General features: G+C 40.4%; 1 protein-coding gene across 1 annotated transcript in view; it reads left to right on the top strand.

Annotated features, from left to right (window-relative positions):
• Window positions 1-96: 96 nt before the first annotated feature.
• MCEE (methylmalonyl-CoA epimerase) overlaps window positions 97-20,077 on the top strand; it is a 29,228-nt gene continuing 9,247 nt past the window's right edge. Inside the window, exons 1-2 of the mRNA XM_047086743.1 lie at window positions 97-189; window positions 9,595-9,932. Coding sequence (XP_046942699.1) covers window positions 144-189; window positions 9,595-9,932 — 384 coding nt within the window. The 5' untranslated portion in view covers window positions 97-143. The remainder of the gene's footprint in view (window positions 190-9,594; window positions 9,933-20,077) is intronic.

Below are 20,077 nucleotides of genomic sequence, written 5' to 3' on the forward strand. Positions count from 1 at the left end.
CACAAGAACACAGCGACGCTCGTCACGCCCCCCCACCCCCACCAATCATCGTATGCCCCGCCCCCGGTCGAGTTGCCCTGCCTCTCGCCCGAGCTCCTCTCCCACTCTGACGCATCTCGGGAAAGAGTGGGTCGCTTCCCAAAATGGCGAGCCTAATGAAGGCGGTGGAGGCTGCTTCGGGCGCAGTAGGTGAATACCTCGTGCGGCCGGGGTTCGCCGGGGGGTGGGGCGCGCGGGACGCGAGGCCGGGGGCTGGAGGAGGCGGCGGGTGGTCAGAGCAGCCACATCCTCTGCACTCTGTCTCCCCCACCCTCCCAGGAGGCGCGTTCCGTGGTCTCTGTCTGCACCTGTGGGCAGGAGGTATATCCAAGGAACGTCTCCGGTTAGCGTGGGGTTTCCATATAGTATTTGATTCTCACCGCCACCCTGGGAAGTGTGTGCAGTTGACGTTGCCCCTCTTTATACGTGGCTCCCAAAGAGGCGAGGGAACCTGACCAAGGGGACTGACAGCAAGACCGGGACAGAAGTAGATGAAGTCAATGCAATAGGGACAGTGAGTTTTAGCTTTACAGTGCACCATAAGAGATTGGGGAGAAACTAGAAAGAAGGGCAAGTAGTTTTAAAAAACGTAAACTGAACTCCCACGTACTTCCAGTATCCTGCTGGGAACACTTGGAGGTCAGTTGTGTAAATACCAAAGGAGTGTTTTTCCTTTCGTGAAGTAATATATTTACTATCTTGTATGTAAACAGGAAAGATAAAGGCAGACGGATCTGGAAGGTTGCTTGAGTCCTCTACACCTTCATTTAAAAAAAAAAAAGCTGGATAGAATCAGTAATGACAGAAACTCAAGTTTTCTGACTCCCAGGCCACCCACTTTCTTCTCTTTCTCTCTTTTTCTTTTTTCTCCTTCATCAGAGGGCCACTATTTCCCTTAATCTGAAATTCCCTGTTAGGAAGAGTGCCAAGTGGTAATGTTTCAGAGTTACTCCTGGACATTTGTCCTGAAGCCTTCAGCTTAGCAACCTTCAAAAAGTGTTCAAGGGGACGAATCTTTAATAATGTTAGGCCTCTCTGCTAGATAGTGCTCTCTGTGTCCAAACTTACAGTTCTAGTCTTCCTTTGAAGTCCCGTCTCAAACTGAAGGAGTTCTTTATCGATCACTGTAGTCTTTCTTACCAGTCACAACGTCTCTTTTGCATTTATCATGGCAAGTCACCAGGGCTAAGTGACGAGCCACATACAAAGAAGTGCACCTTAATATTTTTAATTGTCTCAGCACTTAGCAGTTTAAAGAGGTGATGTGTATACATGAAAAAATATTGTAACAGGCTGAGCACACCTTGTTGAAATGAATCTAATTAATAGGTGATTCTCAGGTTCTTACAATAACACACCTCCCTAGCCTGTCCTTCCTCTCCTTGGTAAAATGCAAACAGTATCTTAGCTCACACACAATTGCAAGTAACCCTTTGCAAAAAAAAAACAAAAAACAAAAAACAAAAACTCATAAGACAAAGAGTCATCTCTCATTATCTCTGAGAAAGCTATCTGGGGGCACCTGGGTGGCTGGATCAGTTGGTTGGGCGTCATAGTCTTGATTTCAGCTGAGGTCATGATCCAGGCTTGTGAGATCCAGCTCCCACACCCTGGACTCTGTCATGGTCTGGAGGGTTGTGTACTGCACTATCATCCCCTCTGCACGCCCTGCACACTCTCAAGGCTTTCTGCCCCTGCCAGTGCCTGAATTCCCACTGCACACCATCAGTTGCCAATCGCCTGCTCCCTGCCTGCACTCTGGAGGGTAACAACCCTCAACCAGCTCTGGCCTGCCTAACCCCACCAACTTCTCTGCTATTTGCTGGCTGAATCATACCTTCTCCCATAAAGTCTGAACCCCTTCCAAGATTGTCCCTCAAGTATTCTTGCTCAGCTCTAAGGTATCACACAGAGTTTCCTTATATCTCACAGTTACTATTTTATCATAGTTAATAATTCCTTTTACCAGATTTTCCTTGTTTAACAATGTGTCATTTCTACCTCTTGATTAGACCTAGACTATGACAGAATTGGTCTTGGGAGTGGTCCTAGGAGGTAGACCCCTAAAGACCGGATTTGGGGATTGGTTTGGTCATGCTCTTAACCTTGAGTGCAGTGCTAAACTTGCCAAAGGTGGGTGGTAGGATGCCAGTAACCCATGGAATACAGTTGCATCACAATTAATCAAGGTATGAACTGTGGTTGACAGATGAAGTGGCAACAGAAGCATGTAATTTGTGAACCCAAGTAGCTGCCATGCTTGACTCTTACAGCAGTAGTGACAACTGTAAGGCCTGTGATGTGGCCTGGATCCTTCTGAGTGCACTTGAGTGCTTGCAGGCAGAAAATGGCAAACTGATGGGGCGCCTAGGTGGCTCAGTCAATTAAGTGTCCGACTTCTGCTCAGGTCATGATATGGTTTGTGAGTTCGAGCCCCGCATTAGGCCCTGTGCTGACAGCTCAGAGCCTGGAGCCTGCTTTAGATTCTGTGTTTTCCTCTCTCTGCGCCTCCCCTACTCATACTCTGTCTCTCTTTCTCTCAAAAGTAAAGAAACATTAAAAAAAACTTTTGTTAAAAAGAGGAAGGGAATGTAACTTCCAACAAGTCATACATTTATTGCAAGAACTGAGTACTAATATACATTTTTTTTAAAAAAAATTATATAGACATCTTGTCATAGAGAAAAGTAAAATGAAAACAGTGTTCTGCAAAGGCTGGCTTTGATTTATCCTCCTATTTCAGATGCTTCAACCGTAAATAACCCCACTTTTTCATTTATCATAGTTAAATATACATAACAAAATTTGTCATTTTAACCATATTTAGGTGTACAGTTCAGTGACATTAAATACAGTTGACCCTTGAACAACACAGGTTTGAACTGCATGGTCCAATTACACTCACAATTTTACAATATAGTACTGTAAGTATATTTTCTCTCCCTTGGTTTTCTTAATAACATTTTCTTTTTTTCTAGCTTACTTTATAAGAATATATAGTATATACATTACATACAATGTACAAAACATGTGTTAATCAACTGTTTATGTTATCAGTAAGACTTCCAGTCAACAGTTACGTTTTGGGGTAGTCGAAAGTTACATGTGGATTTTCAACTGTGTTGGGGGTTGGCACTCTTAACCCCCCATTTTGTTCAAGAGTCAACTGTATTTCCGTATTGTGCAACCATCACCACTATCCATCTCCAGAACTTTTTCATCATCCCAAACTGAACCTCTATACCCATTCAACAATAACTCCCCCATTATCCTCTTCCCCTAGCCCTGGCAACCACTGTGAAACTTTCTCTCTATGAATTTGACTACTCCAGATGCTGTATATACAATATTATACCTTTGCATATCTTGTTTGAGGAAACGTAACACATTTAGAAAGCCAGTCATCAGAAGTGGCTTCAAGATGGTTGGTAAGTAGACCATATATTTTGAGCATTCAACAAGTGGATTTCACAGCATCGTATAATATTTTTGAATTATACAATATTCATCCTTTTGTGACTGGCTTATTTCACTTAGAGTGTTTTTAAAGCATGACACTTATGTGTCAAAACTTCATTCCTTTTTAAGGTTGACAAATATTCCATTGTAAGTGTACACCACATTTTATAATTTTCATCTGTCAGTGGACATGGGTTATTTCCACATTCTGGCCATTGTGAATAATACATGTATGAACATGGATATATAAATATCTCTTCAAAAGCCGATTTTCAGTAGTGGTATTGCTGGATCATGTGGTAATTTTATGTTATGACTCCATCTTTTTTTTTTTTTTTTTTTTTAATTTTTTTTTTTCAACGTTTATTTTTATTTTTGGGACAGAGAGAGACAGAGCATGAACGGGGGAGGGGCAGAGAGAGAGGGAGACACAGAATCGGAAACAGGCTCCAGGCTCCGAGCCATCAGCCCAGAGCCCGACGCGGGGCTCGAACTCACGGACCGCGAGATCGTGACCTGGCTGAAGTCGGACGCTTAACCGACTGCGCCACCCAGGCGCCCCTATGACTCCATCTTTAAGGAACATAATACTTCACAGAAAAATAGGAAAAGCTCAGAAAAACGAATGCTGTCAAGCACACACAGTAAATTCCAGTTTGGCTTGCAAAGGATTGGCTTCGTGAAAAGGTTAGTTTTAAAAATGGAAGTTGAACCAATTAGGAGACAACAGTGGCCAAGTTATAGGACTATGAGGAGACATTTACTTTTATTATGGAGTCATGTGTAAGTGGGGTAACAGAAACATGGTCTGTTTGCTGACTGTGATGAATAAAAAGTTATTCCTGACCATAGTTTTAAATAGGTCGAAAATATTATATGATGCTGTGAAATCCACTTGTTGAATGCTCAAAATATGTGGTCTTCTTACCAACCATCTTGAAGGCACTTCTGATGATTGGCTTTCTAAATGTGTTACATTTCCTCGAACAAGATATGCAAACGTTCAGACTTAACAACTTATTACATGTTCTAAATTAGATTATGTAAAGTTTGTACAACTTTGAAAATATGTAAGAAGACATTGAATTGTACACTTCAAATGGGTGATCCTTATAGTGTATAAATTATATCTCAATAAGATGTTAGCAAGACCTTATTACAAGTGTCACAATTCTGTGAAACTTTATGTACAAATTTAACATACAGTGTCTTTAAACAGTAAGAACCATTAATGCATTTGAGTATAGACCCTTCCAACTAAACCTTTACTTATTTGGAGCCAATGTTTGGAAAGCCTGGTGTCTGAAATAAATGGATGGAAGGAAATGCAATGTTATTTTTAAGTCACAGCATTAACAGTATTTAGCAAGAGCCATATTGAGGGACAGATAGGAGTCAGAGTTAACACACACACCAGATTTGGTAACATATCTATTTCTTGCATATCAGATTTCCTGATATGTGGACATCATTTGTTTTATAAATCTGTAGATACTCATCTTTGCAATCCTATTGGATTTTAACGCTCCTGTTTTTAAATATCTGATGTATTTATTCATATATTTGTACATTGTAGTTTATTGTGAAACTATGTGGAATAGTCACAAATTACACATTATAGAGTTCAAAGTAATGCAGTTGTACCTTTCTGAGATGGAAGACAGAGAAACGTAAAGCTACACTTGTAAATTCCAACCAGTCAGAGGTCAACCTTAAATAAAAATATCTTTTAAAAGTTGCCAAGGACTTGGGCTCCTGGATGGCTTAATCAGTTAAGCGTCCAACTTCGGCTCAAGTCTTAATCTTGTAGTTCATGAGTTCGAGCCCTGTGTCAGGCTCTGTGCTGACAGCTCGGAGCCTGGAGCCTGCTTCAGAGTCAGTCTCTCTCTCTCTCTCTCTCTTTCTCTCTCTCTCTCTCTCTCTCTCTCTTTCTCTGTCCCTCCCCTGCTCGTTCTCTGTCTCTCTCAAAAATAAACAATAAATATTTTTTAAAAGGAAACCTTTTAAAATACAATAAAAGTTGCCAAAGGCAAAGGAGAAAGTATAACTTTTTAAAGGTTCACAGACTTTTCAGAAATCATTTTTTATTAAGTGTCTACAAGGATCTATATCACGGTACCCCTTTATTCCAGGTTTCCTGCTCCAGTTTGCTTGGTCTACAGAATTTCACATTTTGCCCATAGCATCATCCCGTTGTTGTTGTTTTAAGGTAATTCACATAACACAAAATTCTTGAATGTACAATTTAGTAGCATTTACTACATTTATCATGTTGTGCAACCTTCACCTTTATTTATTCCAAGACATTTTCCCCACCCCAAAAGTAAATCTCATGCCAATTCAGTCAATCCCCATTCCCTTCTCCCTCTAGCCCTTGACAGCCACTATCCTGCTTCTTGTCTCTGTGGACTTCCCCATTCTGGATATTTTATATAAATGGAGTCATACAGTATATGACCTTTTATGTCTGACTCTGTCACTTCACATAATGTTTTCAAGGTTCATCCATGTTGTATCATTGCTTCATATTCATTGTATGGATAATATTCCATTGTATGGCTATGAATCATCTCCCATAGCTTGGCTATTGGGGAATAGTGCTGTTGTGAACATTTGTGTCCAAGTTTCTGTTTAAGTCATGTTTTCAATTATTTTAGGTACCTAGGAGTGGAATTTCTGAGTCACATACTAATTGTATATTTAACTTTTTGAGTTTTCCAAACTGTTCCATGGCAGCTCTATCACTTTACATTCTTACCAGCAATGTAAAAAGCAGATTCCAATTTCTCCATATCCTCATCAACAGGTTTTGTTATGGGTATGAAATGGTATCCTGTTGTGTTTTTGATTTGCTTTTCCCTAATGGCTATGATATTGAGGATCTTATGTGCTTTTTGGCTATTTTTATGTTTTTAACCCTTCATTTTTAAAAAATGTATTTAAGTAATCTCTATGCCAATGTGGCATAGAATTATTGAATTCTTACCAGCATCCCTGTGTTTATTTTTACTCTATTCGTAAGGCTCAAATAAAACCAATATAGTGATGTTTCTTTTTTCAAACTAGTTTACATTTCCAGAGTTAAGATAAGCCTGTAGAGCCACAAAGTCTTGACTTTTACATTACATAAAGATGTTATTATCTATTTTTCCTAACATAGAGTGAAGATTCATTTTATGTTCTATTAAAAAGAAACAGAACCAGTCATTCCAATAAACTTTTTCCTTTTCTCCCATTTCCAAATGGTAAGGTGGTTATGGAGAAAGACAGGCTATACTGAGGCTTCTAATGACATGGCTTGCTTGGACTTCCTTTTCAGTGCCAGAGGTTTAGAAATGTCTCCCAAAAAACTGGTACAGTATGTAAAACTTTACCTTTGCTTGGACATTTTGTTTGTTCCTTTGATATTTATTTATGTCCCATTGCTAAGTAATAGGATGCCTGCCAAGGAAATACCAGTTGCCCCATCTCTTGTAGAGATAATACTGGTAAGGACAATTCAGAAATACCTAGACTCCGTATTTGACATACTCTTAAAATTTCACAGAGCAAAAGGACTTATCCATTTTATTCTAAAGCTCATTGGCCCTACCTACCGTGTTTTTTTTTTATAATACAAATACATTCTGTATCGAACTTTCGTTGTAAAATGCACAGATAGTAGAGATGCAAAGAAAGAAGGAAAGAGCAGTTTGACCAATGATTTTTTAGTTCTCATTTTTTTAATTTTAATTTTATATAGAACACAAGCAGGGGAGAGGGGCAGAGGCAGAGAGAGAGAGAATCCCAAGCAGGCTCCATGCCCAATGCAGTGCCTAGTGTGAGGCTCAAGTCCACGACCCTGGGATCATGACCTGAGCCAAAATCAAGAGTCAGCCACTCAACTGACTGAATCACCCAGGTGTCCCGGTTGTTAGCATTTTAAAAATTCACTACCACTGTGCCCTTGAGATAGTTTCTGCATGCCACTCAGCAAACAATTATTGTATGTCAGTAACAATAAGAATGGCTGAATTTGTTGTGCACCTGTTATATATGTCTGGCACTGTATTATATTTTTTACATCAAATATCTATACAACAAACTTAACAAGGTAGATGTTTGGTAGGTAGTACCAGAATTTTTTAAAAACTGAAATAAAATACAACAGAGTAGAAAATATCAGAGCACATCACACCTATTGAGGATTAGGTATGCCTTTCATGAAATTTACTTTCAATTGTACATTTATGTATGTGCTTACTAAGTTGGCATATGCTTGAATTTCATAATAAAATGAGTCCATAGAACTGGGCTGTGTCAACCTATTGATAATGACAACCTTTGGATATTTCAGTAACCAATAATACAGGCTTGAGCATACCAGAAGACTATCTTAGGTGGAATTTTGCCTTCTGCTGACCTATGATGCATCACATTTGTCAAGCAGAGTACCATGCACTGGTTACCAGTCCCAGAGGAGGAATCTAAACACTTCTGCCCATTGCATCTTGGTATGAGAGTCCATCAGAGATGGAACAATGCTTTACTTACATAGAAATGAGATAGGGCAAGATTATCTTTAATGGTGGGTTTGGTCCACCATCATCAATGGGTCTCTCCCAGTGGTCAGTGCAGTACAGTTTGCGCACGCCCCTCTTGTGTCACAGTACAAAGAACCCTGTTCCCTCTCTGCAGAGGACCGCTATAACAGGTTTGCCGTATGATGCACACACGTTAAACTGAGACAAAAGAGCACTCACTGAGTCTGGAAGAGGGAAAGATATTCCCAGCACAGTGTGATACACAGGCTGTGTGGGCTCTTTATCTCTTGCCAAGGAACTTTTCATCCTTCTGTGGTTAAGTGGGGGTTAACATATGAGACTGCCTTTCCCCACAAGGTCTATGGTCTATAGTAGTGTTACTTTAATTTCCTTGTTATCAAAAATATCAGTAAAAAGGAATTAACTATTTTTTAGCTCTGTGATACTAAGTACTATTTAAAGTATTTTCCATTAAGAGCTAAACCTAATTGTTTAGAATATGTGTTCTTCAATATGCTATTTTGTACTTTTTTTTAATTAAGTGATGTAGTTTTACAAGATTATTCTTAGACCTCATATATGTATACAGTTTTCATCTTGGGGAGAATCCGGCTCTTAAAGTCCAGTGTTTTGGGAACTGGGGAAACAGTAATCCACAGGGAGGACACATTATAGGTCTCTTCAGTTTCGTAATGAAAGAAGTTTCTTCACATTCAGAAGCAATTCTTCTCGTCTTCAAAATTATAAAAAGAAACAATAAGAAAAAACTGGTCTCAGAGGGAATTCTCATAAGTTTAAGCATCCTCTTAATGTTTGCTTGTCTTTCTTTTCTTTAGTAATCATTAAAATAAAATCTTATTAAAGAGCACTGTAATGGGCATGGCTTTAATACATATTGCAGAATATAAGACAAAAAATTGGTTATAGGTAGAGGAGAAAATTGCTTGTTCTCATCATTAAATGAGTATTGTGTTCCTGTCAGCTTCAAACTTACCCCTTGTGAAATACAGAGAATAGCAAGTTATTCTTTTTTTAAAATTTTTTAATGCTTATTTTTGAGAGAGAGAGAGAGAGAGAGAGAGAGAGAGAGAGAGAGAAAATGAACGTGAGTGGGGGAGGGGCAGAGAGACAGGGAGACACAGAATCCAAAGCAGGCTCCAGGCTCTGAGCTGTCAGCACAGCCCAACAAGGGGCTCAAACTCACGAACGCGAGATCATGACCTGAGCTGAAGTCACACACTTAACCCAGGTCCCCTGCAAGTCATTCTTAATGCTGTGTAGCTGTCCTTGAAGTATTATCAATAAATAGAAATTGTTATGAAAAATGCCATCTTTGTTTTAAATCTAAAAAGCTCACAATTAGTTTTTTAATTCCAGACAGTTGTTTCATGGCAGAGTGAGTAATTTTGACGTCATTTTTCCATTAAACTCCCCAATTTAATTTCAGTAATTAAAACCAGAATATGTATATAAATAATGTTTATATGTATTAGTCATTTAGTTTTTTTTTTTAATTAATTTAATAAATCCATCAATTCTCAAGAAGGCTATCAATGGCTGTTCAATTTTTCAGGGCTTTTTTTCAGACTTCAGACTTCAGCTCCGAAAGTAAAAGCTCTTTCCACATCACAGTCCTCGCATCAAGTGGCAGGTCCTGTGTGGAACCTGGGTCGACTCAATCATGTAGCAATTGCAGTGCCAGACTTAGAAAAAGCCAAGGCATTTTATGAGAATGTTCTGGGGGCCCAGGTAAGTGAGGTGGTCCCTGTTCCTGAGCATGGTGTATCTGTTGTTTTTGTCAACCTGGGAAATACCAAGATGGAACTGCTTCATCCACTGGGAAATGACAGCCCAATTGCAGGTTTTCTGCAGAGAAACAAGGCTGGAGGAATGCATCATGTCTGCATTGAGGTATTTTATTTTAATGTTTGGTGTTTCCAATTTCTCTTACAAAGTGTCTTTTACTTTTTAAGACCATGTATTGTCACTGTCATCAGAAACTGGTAGTAAGTTATTTAAAGGGAATGGTAATTCTGGTCTTACTCAAAGGTAGATCTATCAGTATATTCTCTTGCCCTATAGAAAATTATAAATAATAATAACATCTTTTATTGAATTCTGGATTTAATGGCCACAATAAAGGCCACCAAAGCTGCCAAAACAGATTTACATCTTTGCTGTAGTGTTTATTGATTATACATGACCTTCCATATAATAGGAATACAGCTGCTTTCACTATCACAAGGTGATTAGAAGAAGCAGGTGAAAAGACTTTATACAGTAATAATTTCCGTATATATGCTAAGTATTCTTATGATTATTTTCTATCCTTAAAATTCTAATACCTTGTTCCTTATTACAAAAGCAGTACATTTTCAATTACTAACAGTGATTTTTAAGACCTTTCAATTGCATCTGCTTACAATTCCCAAGAAAAACTTGAAATGTTAGATAAGAATATTCTCATTAGAGAGCCTGTATCTGTAGATATTCATGTTCAGATAACTGCCTTTTGTAATATCATCAATACTAATTACGCTTTGGTTTAAATTATTTTGATAGGACAATTCTTTTGATAAAAAAGAATGGCATAATTAATAAGTAGGCCTCGTTCCTAATGTAGAAAACAAAGGGGTTGACTGTAGAGTGAACTCAAAGGTTTATTCAGTTCATATTACAAACATATTTGAGAACCTACAATGTGTACTGTACTGAGAGTGGGATTTAGCGAAGAAGAAATGGACTGTGCTCACAGTGAGGAGGGGCAGCTGTTTAAACAAGCAATTACAGTATCCTTTGATAAGGAGAATTAACATACATGTCTTCTCGGTAACACAAATGAGGGAAAGGTTGATTGCCCCCGGCAGGTGGAAGAGGTGAGAACACACCACAGGGCATGAGTTATAATGAATGTGAAGGAATTCCCCAGGTCCACAAGAGGAGGAAGTATTCCAGGCAGAGGGAATAGCATATGGAAAGGAATAGAGTTACCATAACAACTGGCATTGAGTCCTTTGGCTGTGTACGAAGTACTCGATGTGTATTATTTTCTTTAATTTTCATCGCTATTCTATGAGCTACTCTACTCACCTTCCTCAGGTGAGGAAACAGAGACTTGAGCAGTTAACTTTTTTATTTTTTATTTTTTTAAATGAAAACATTTTTTAAATGTTTATTTTTGAGAGAGAGAGAAAGCGAGCACAGTGGGGGGAGGGGCAGAGAGAGAGGGAAACACAGAATCTGAAGCAGGCTCCAAGCTCTGAGCTGTCAGCACAGAGCCCAGTGCGGGGCTCGAACCCACCAACCATGAGATCATGACCTGAGCTGAAGTCAGACACTTAACTGACTGAGCCACCCAGGCACCCCTGAGCAGTTAACTTACCATAGACAAGTTAGTAGTAAGTGGCAAGGCTGAGGTTCAAACCCAGATTTGTTCTGATTCCAGGATCTGCAGTGTTGGCCATGGTGCCAGATTGCCTTCATTGTATTGGTTGAGTTTAAAATTTGAGGTAAGGGAGCCATAAGATGGTAGTATTTATTGTTGATATTTAACCTTTACCCCCTTTTTTAGGAGTTTAATTTTGGCTGCCGGTCTTTATTTTAGTAGACTTGAGGGTTTGTTTAAGACCTCTCCAGGATGAGGGGCGCCTGGATGGCTCAGTTGGTTAAGTGTCCGACTTCGGCTCAGGTCATGATCACACAGTCAGTGAGTTTGAGCCCCACGTCGGGCTCTGTGCTGACAGCTCAGAGCCTGGAGTCTGTTTCGGATTCTCTGTCTCTCTCTCTCTGCTCCTCCCCCACTCATGCGTGCTCTCTCTCTCTCTCTCTCTCACTCTTTCTCAAAAATAAATAAAGCATGAAAAAAATTAAAAGAAAAAGACCTCTCCAGGATGAGAGGCAGGATCATAAACCTTTGAATTCACTCTTCCCTCTCCCACACTACAGTGTCTGTGTCCTACATCAGAGAGCCCATGTCTTCAAAGGAAGCTGCTATGTGAGTTAGTTCAGTTTAAGTAAGAATAGTGGAAGTTCAGTAATGTAACAGCAAATTCAAAAGTACAGATTAAAAGGGGGAAATAAAAATGTATAGCAGTATAAAATGAAGGTGTGTAATAGGAGAAGGTGTGAAAAGTTAGTTGTTGCTACGTTAGCATGACACCCCTCTCCCTGCCATTGCTCTCTGTTCTTTGTAAAAATTAAAGTGGCTTAACTAGATCGATCGATCGATCAATAGATAGGAAATAGGTAGATAGGTAGGTAAGTAGATAGAATGATTTTATTTTTTCTGTTCTCAGTCTAAAAGCTAAGTGTCCTAGAGGTGAGTCCTGTAAGGAAAGGATCTGGAAATTACACATATCACTCCTGTTCATGTCCCGTTGGCCCAAGCTTAGTCACATGGTATGGTTGGCTGCAAGTGCAGTCTGAGTCAAGCAGCTATGTGCCCTGCTAAAACTTGGGCTGTTGCTATAATTAAAAGGAGGAAAAGGTGGGGCACCTGGGTGGCTCAGTCAGTTAAGCATCGGACTTTGGCTCAGGTCTGATCTCACTGTTTGTGAGCCCGAGCCCCATGTCAAGCTCTATATTGACAGCTCAGAGCCTAGAGCCCGCTTCAAATTCTGTGTCTCCCTCTCTCTCTGCCCCTCCCCTACTCGCACTCTGTGTGTGTCTCTCTCTCAAAAATAAACATTAAAAAAAATTTTTTTTTCAACGTTTATTTATTTTTGGGACAGAGAGACAGAGCATGAACGGGGGAGGGGCAGAGAGAGGGAGACACAGAATCGGAAACAGGCTCCAGGCTCTGAGCCATCAGCCCAGAGCCTGACGCGGGGCTTGAACTCCCAGACTGCGAGATCGTGACCTGGCTGAAGTCGGACGCTTAACCGACTGCGCCACCCAGGCGCCCCTAAAAATTTTTTTAAAAAAGGAGCAAGAGGAGAATGCATGTTGGAGACCACCAATCTATGCTGCACTTGGTAATTAAAAAAAAATGGTATTGCCGAGATAGCATGACCCTTTTTCCGAATGAAGATATGCTATAGGATGTTACCATTAGAGAGTTAGTGTTACCTGCTGCAGCAGTATGTGAGATCAAGTTGTCATCACATGCAGGGGTTTGATTCCCTGACTCACCAAATGGAACAAAATTCCCTGCCTGTACTTGAACAGGACACATTTTTGCTGAATAAAGCCACTGAGATTTCAGGGTAAATTATTTTAGCACAGTGTAACCTAGTCTATTCTGGCTAATACAACTTGGGTCTGAAATTGCCTTCTACTGAAAGTACAAAAAGGGATAGAATTGGTCAGAAAATACTTCCTTGGGCATTAGAGTTACTGTTGCCATTGATACGCATTATGCCACAACTTTGAAGTGGCAAACAGCAACTATTTGATTTTGGTTAGGATTTTGTGGGTTAGGAGTTTGGGGGAAGGCTCTGCCTGGCAGTTCTAACTTGGGCTCTCTCACGTGCTTGCAGTCAAATACTGGCTGGGGCTGCAGTCATATGAAGGCTCAACTGGGCTGGGCATCCCACATGCCTCGCTTGAGGTGGCGGTTGATTCCAGCCAGCAGCTGGTTGCTCAGCCCAGCTTTCTGGTAGGAGCACCTGCGTGTAACCTATTCATCTTCACCTGCTGATAGTAGTTTAAGGATAGTCGGACTTCTTTTTGTTTAAGGTTTATTTATTTTTGAGAGAGGGAGAGCATGAGTGCAGGAGGGGCAGAGAGAGAGGGAGACAGGATCTAAAGCAGGCTCTGTGCTGACAGCAGAGAGCCTGATGCAGGACTCAAACTCACGAACCGTGTGATTATTACCTGAGTCCAAATAGGATGCTTAACCAACTGAGCCACCCAGGCACCCTGGGATCGTTGGACTTCTTACTGCACAGTTGGTTCCCCCAGAGTGAGTGTCCCAGGAGAGCCAGGCAGGACCATATGGCCATTTCTGTCCTAGTCTCAAAAGGCCCACAGCAGTCTTGGTCATAAACAAACTTTTCAGGCAGATCGACTATGTGGGAAGAGGACAAAGACCCTACCTCTTGATGGGAGGAGCAGCAAAGAGTCCGTGGACAAGTTTTAAAAGTGTATAGCCATCAATATACTAATGTGCTCTAAACAAAAGGACAATGTGGAAAACTTTTAAATGCTGTAGAATGATTTTATTTTCAACTAGCCAGAGGTGGGAACCAACAACATTCTCATATGCATGAGGAAGTGACCTATTTAGCCTTTGTAAATGTAAAGAGACTTGAGCTTGGTGCTTGATAAGGTAGAAGATGATAAATATCACATAAACAAAAACCAGAGACTTCAGCTTTTCCTGTTTTGGGAATAGCATTCAGAAATGTGTCTTCTGAAAATACTCGTAATCTTCTATTTTATGGCCCATAGCCATTTATTTCTTAACGCCATTCCTTCTTTTAAAATGTTAAATCTACCCCTTCAGAGAAGTGACTTTCTTTGTAATTATCACAAGGATGCTTTATGTTCTTTTTCACTGAGACCTCACATAAAACCTCTGGTTTAGCAGGTTGTCTCTTATGGGTGTGCATCATAGCTCTTAGTTGACTTAACAGAGACTTTATTTTTTCATTTTTATTCTTTAAATATAATTTATTGTCCAGATGGCTAACATACAGTGTATACAGTGTGCTTTTGGTTTTGGGGGTAGATTCCCGTGAGACTTAACAGATTTTAGACAAAAATGTACTTTTTCTCGTACGTAGATTAGTATCTCACCCACTACCAACATTTTTCTGGCAAAGTTGGCTTTTGGTTTCCATTTTTTCTTGTAAGGTTTGCCCACATTTCTTACACTTGTGTGGTTTGTTTTTCACTAGAGGAAGTTTGGAAGTCTTCTCTTGCTTATGTGTGGACCAGGTAGCCAGCTGTTTCCTGGCACAACTTGTATTGATGGGGCCCATGTGCACTTCCTGCCTTCTGCAGGCCCCTCCCTGAGGAGATGGTTCTGGTATTGAGGAGAATAGGCTGTGCTTTCACTAAAGAACTTCACTAAAGAACTTGCCCAGACAGCAAGATGTATCACGGTGCAAGCCTTTCTTGTTCAGCAAATTTGTATTAAGGTTTCAAAATGTTTTTTAATGCTTCCATGCTAGTTGGTTAAACAGCTCCTGCTCTAAACCTCCTGAGTAACATCCCTCTTCCAGAAGGACCCTTCCCTGAGACCCCTACACTCCACACACACACACGCACACGCACAGACACACACGCACAATTCATCTCCTAAAGGGTTAACATGTTCAGCAGGGGTCTTCCAGTACTCCGATCCTCAGTGAGGTCCCCCCATTCTATTTGGTTGGTGTCTTTGTCTATATTATATTGCTGGTTGTTGAGTATTTTCGGTTTCACTCTGATCTTCACTGTATTAGCTGCTGGGGACACGTAGCTGAGTGGCCCACTTGCTTCATGTGTTCACAACATGCCCTGCATTTTCCACAGAGGATTAGTGGTGACTGACCAAAATGCAGCTTATAAGAAATAAAACAAGGACAGTAGTAATAGTGCAAGTTAGAACAAAAAGGAAATGTAAGGCAAGATAAAACTAAAGGTAAGATTAGTGTACCTATTTGCTTTGCCAAATAATGCTTTGTAGTGGCCAAAACAAATGAGAAAAATGAACAGTATTCAAAATAATTATGGCTCCTTCTCCCTTCCTTCCCTTCCTGTACAATTCAATCTTGAAAACGTTAGGTAGGGCACTCCCTTGTTTGGGGGGAGAGCTGAAGTAGCCCAAATCAAGGTGTGTTGTGGCCAGAGTAGGGTAAATAGAGCATCTTTAGGTGGGAGATGCCTGCCATGGGAAAGCCAGAGACCAAGTAGGATGCCCATGCCTGGGGAGATCCAGCTCAGGGTGCAGTATTTGAGCAGAGTGGGGTGGGGGTCGTACCTGCAGGGAGGCAGCTTAGCTTCAGGTGTCAGAGTGAGAAGGTCATCAGCATGGAAGGCTAACCTAGTGTAGGCCTGTGGAGGATGACATTCATGGGGGTGGGGGGAGCATCATGGAGTGTAAGAGCCTGAATAGGGTGAAGGAGGCATTAACACCGTGTGTGTGTGTGTGTGTGTGTGTGTGCGCGCGCGCGCGCGGGTGTGTGTAGGGGGTACCCAGCATGGGGAATCAGGGCCTGGCTCCTGTGAGGAGTGCATCAGTACAGGGGGAAATGGTGACTCAGTGTGGGGAGCTGAAGCCAAGTGGGATAGTGCATGTTGTCACACGGGGTGGCCTGATATGGGGAGCAAGGGCCTGACCAGGGTGAGGTAGACATCCACATGGGGTGGCAGCAGATATAGGGAGTCAGAGCTCAAACAAGGAGTGAAGGGTATGCATACATCGGGACAGTTCTGTGCAGGAAGTTGGGGCCCAGGCATGGTGAGGAGGGCTTAAAGTAGGAGTACCCGAACCCAAGTGGGTCAGGAGGCTTCCACATGGGGCCTGGTAACATGGCGTGGTGACTGGGAGCTCAGGGGGAGTGGGAGGTGCAGCCAGGTGAGGAGTCAGGGGACACACCTGCGGTGAAGAGTGCATTGCTGAGGGAGGTACAGCAGCAGGGATAGGGGCTGATTTCTTAGAGGGTTTAATGAAATAAGTAAGTACAGTGAAAATCATGGGAGTCAGGTTTCCCAGTCAAGAAATGGCATTACAAGCACAGAAAGGATATTGGATTTCATCTGGAGATAATCCTCACTGCACCAGACTGATGGGGAAAAGCACATGATAAAAATATTATTTAAAAAATAAGACAGGATTAGGGTGCCTGAGTGGCTCAGTTGGTTAAGCATCCAACTTCAGTTCAAGTCATGCTTTCACGGTTCATGAGTTCGAGCCCCACATCAGGCACTGTGCTGGCAGCTCAGAGCCTGGAGCCTGCTTTAGATTCTGTGTCTCCCTCTCTCTGTACCCCTCCCCTGCTCATGCTCTTTCTCTTAAAATAAATAAACATTAAAGAATTTTGGGGGGGTGGTGCCTAGGTGGCTCAGTTGGTTAAGTGCCTGACTTCGGCTCAGGTTATGATCTTACAGTTTAATGTTTAATAAACATTAAAAAAATTTTTTTAAATTTTTTAAAATAAGACAGGGGCACCTGGGTGGCTTAGTTAAGTGTCTGACTCTTTTTATTTTTTCATTTTTTTTAATGTTTATTTATTTTTGAGAGAGAGAGACAGAGCAGGAGCAGGGGAGGGGTAGAGAGAGAGGGAGTCACAGAATCTAAAGCAGGCTCCAGGCCTTGAGCTGTCAGCACAGAGCCTGACATGGGGCTTGAACTCACGAACCACAAGATCATGACCTGAGCTGAAGTTGGTCACTTAACCAACTGAGCCACCCAGGAGCCCCAGTGTCTGGCTCTTAATTTCAGCTCAGGTCATGATCCTCATGGTTTGTGAGATCGAGCACTGACCTTGCAGGGCCTGCTTGTGATTCTCTCCCTCTCTCTCTGTTCGTCTCCTGTGGGCTTTCTCTCTCTCTCTCTCTCTCTCTCTCTCTCTCTCTCTCTCAATAAACATTAAAAAAAAAAAATAAGATACAGGGGTGCCTGGTTGACTCAGTTGGTTAAGTTTCTGAATTTGGCTCAGGTCATGATCTCGCCGTTCCTGAGTTCCAGACCCATGTCAAGCTCTATGCTGACAGCTCAGAGCCTGGAGCCTGTTTCAGATTCTGTGTCTCCCTCTCTCTCTCTGCCCCTCCCCTGCTTGTGCTCTGTCTCTCTCTCAAAAATAAATAAACATTTAAAAAAATAATAAAAAAAAGATACAGCGTAAAGAAATGTAGCAGTTTTATTTTCTGAGTGGTCCCATAATGGATGACTTATTTTTTTATTTGTTTGTTTTTATAGATCTTTTGCCATTGAGCATATATTATTTATGAAAGAAAAATTGTAAGGCTAGTAAGACAACTTATTTTTTGCATGCTGAGGAGTGTCTGTTCTTCAACCAAGAAGGCAGAAAATTCTGTTTTTTAAAAATTTCCATTCTCTTTTTGGCTTTATGATAAGCCCTAGGGAATAGCTAAGCTCCGCCAGTGAATTGTATGTCGCCAGTTCCCAGATGTGGGAGTTTCATTTGAAGATAACATTTCCAGAGACCAAACAAAAAAAGGGGGCGGTGTGATGAGGTTTTAAACTTTCTGTGTTATTAAGTAAGGAAAAAATTTTAACTTCCAACTACAGCTAAAATCATTTTGTAAAACTAAGAGCAATATATTACCAAGAAAAAATAAAGAAGGAAAAGGAGAGATCCGCTTGAAGTAAGAGAGTCCTATCAATTAAACAAATGTGAAAGCTGAGGTGACATACGCGCTTCTGAAATAATTCTCAAGAATACACAGGAACCCTCTGAACTCCATGCGAAGTGAGAACATTGTGAAGTTTGCATAATTTAGTTAGTTAGTTTTTAATTTGGGGGGAAAAGACAGTTGAAACAAATATTTTATCCAGGCTTTTAATTTTAACTGTCATGGATTTATATCAATTTGAAGATTAAATTTCATTCATTATTGATATCATTTAGCATCATAATTTTATATAAAATAAAAAGCCTATATTTTTGAAATTAGTCAAAACATGCATCCTTGAAAGTAGCACATTACTCCGTGCATTACTCAAAGTAGAATTATTGAATTAGTATTGTTGTATACCTGACTTTAATGTGACATTGTATGTTAATTATACTTCAATAAAAACTTTTTTTTAAGCAGCACATTATTGTTCATAAAATTTGGTCACTGAGAATTATAGACCTTAAGATTTTTTTTAAATTTCTTTTTGTCTTTTTTTAAGTAGGCCCCATGCCCAACGTGAGACTTGAACTCCCACCCCTGAGATCAAGGGTTGCATGCTCTACCAACTGAGCCAGTCAGGGACCCCCCCCCCACATCTTAAGATTTTAAAAAAAGATGTTATTTAGTTCAACTCCTTGCCTTCAAGCAAGTAAGATTGCATTGACATTTTCAGATGAGGCAGTTAAGGACCAGAGTATAAGATTTACATAGAGATTCTGAATTCTAATTGTGACAGTCTGAACATCTTTTATTTGGAGTATTGTCACTCTTAATTTACAAACGACAGGAGAAAATCAAAATAAATTTCCAGATACCAGGTACAATCCCATGACCACTACCACTAAAAGGAAAAGAAAGAAAAGAAAAGAAAAGAAAAAAGAAAAGAAAAGGGGGGGGGGAGGGAAGGGAGGGAGGAAGGAAGGAAGGAAGAAGGAAAGAAAAGGAAAGAAAGAAGAAAGAAAGAAAAGAAAAAAGCCAATAAGTTGAAATCAATAGCCCAGATTTTCACCAGTGGTATTTAAGGTCTTATGGAATTATAAGATGCACAACTGTAATTGTACAAAGGACTGTAAAAGGAAAAATTTGTAGATGGCTTATTATTGACTGTCATTTTTATTACTTAGAGGGAAAGACTTAATTTCCCAATTCAAGTTGCTTTGCATTTATTATAACCTTAAAGTAGATAATGCATCTACTTTCAATTCAGAAAATTAAAACATTTTCATTTCATTCTTTTTATAACTGCCAAGCAAAACATTAGGAGTACTTCTAAAGAATTGTAAAGTTTATAGCAACACTGTAGCAGAAGGATAAATGTGGTAGAGGTCTTTAAAATCAAAATCAGTAATAGAAACAGTAACAGAAATAGAAATTGATGCTAATGCAATGTTAATTTGGCATTTTTTCAAAACGTAAATCTAACTTATTAAATCTTTTATATATATATATATATATATATATATATATATATATATATATATACATACACACACACTGTCAATTTGGTTTCCATACAACACCCAGTGCTCATCCCAACAGGTGCCCTCCTCAATGCCCATCACCCACTTTCCCCTCTCCCCCACCCCCCATCAACCCTCAATTTGTTCCCAGTGTTTGAGAGTCTCTTATGGTTTGCCTCCTTCCCTCTCTATAACTTTTTTCCCCCCTTCCCCTCCCCCCTGGTCTTCTGTTAAGTTTCTTAGGATCCACGTAGGAGTGAAAACACAGTATCTGTCTTTCTCTGCCTGACTTATTTCACTTAGCAT

The sequence above is a fragment of the Lynx rufus genome, unplaced genomic scaffold (assembly GCF_022079265.1).
Source record: "Lynx rufus isolate CCGP_SWC_20201006 ecotype Redwood Valley unplaced genomic scaffold, mLynRuf1.p SCAF_21, whole genome shotgun sequence".
NCBI lineage: Eukaryota > Metazoa > Chordata > Mammalia > Carnivora > Felidae > Lynx > Lynx rufus.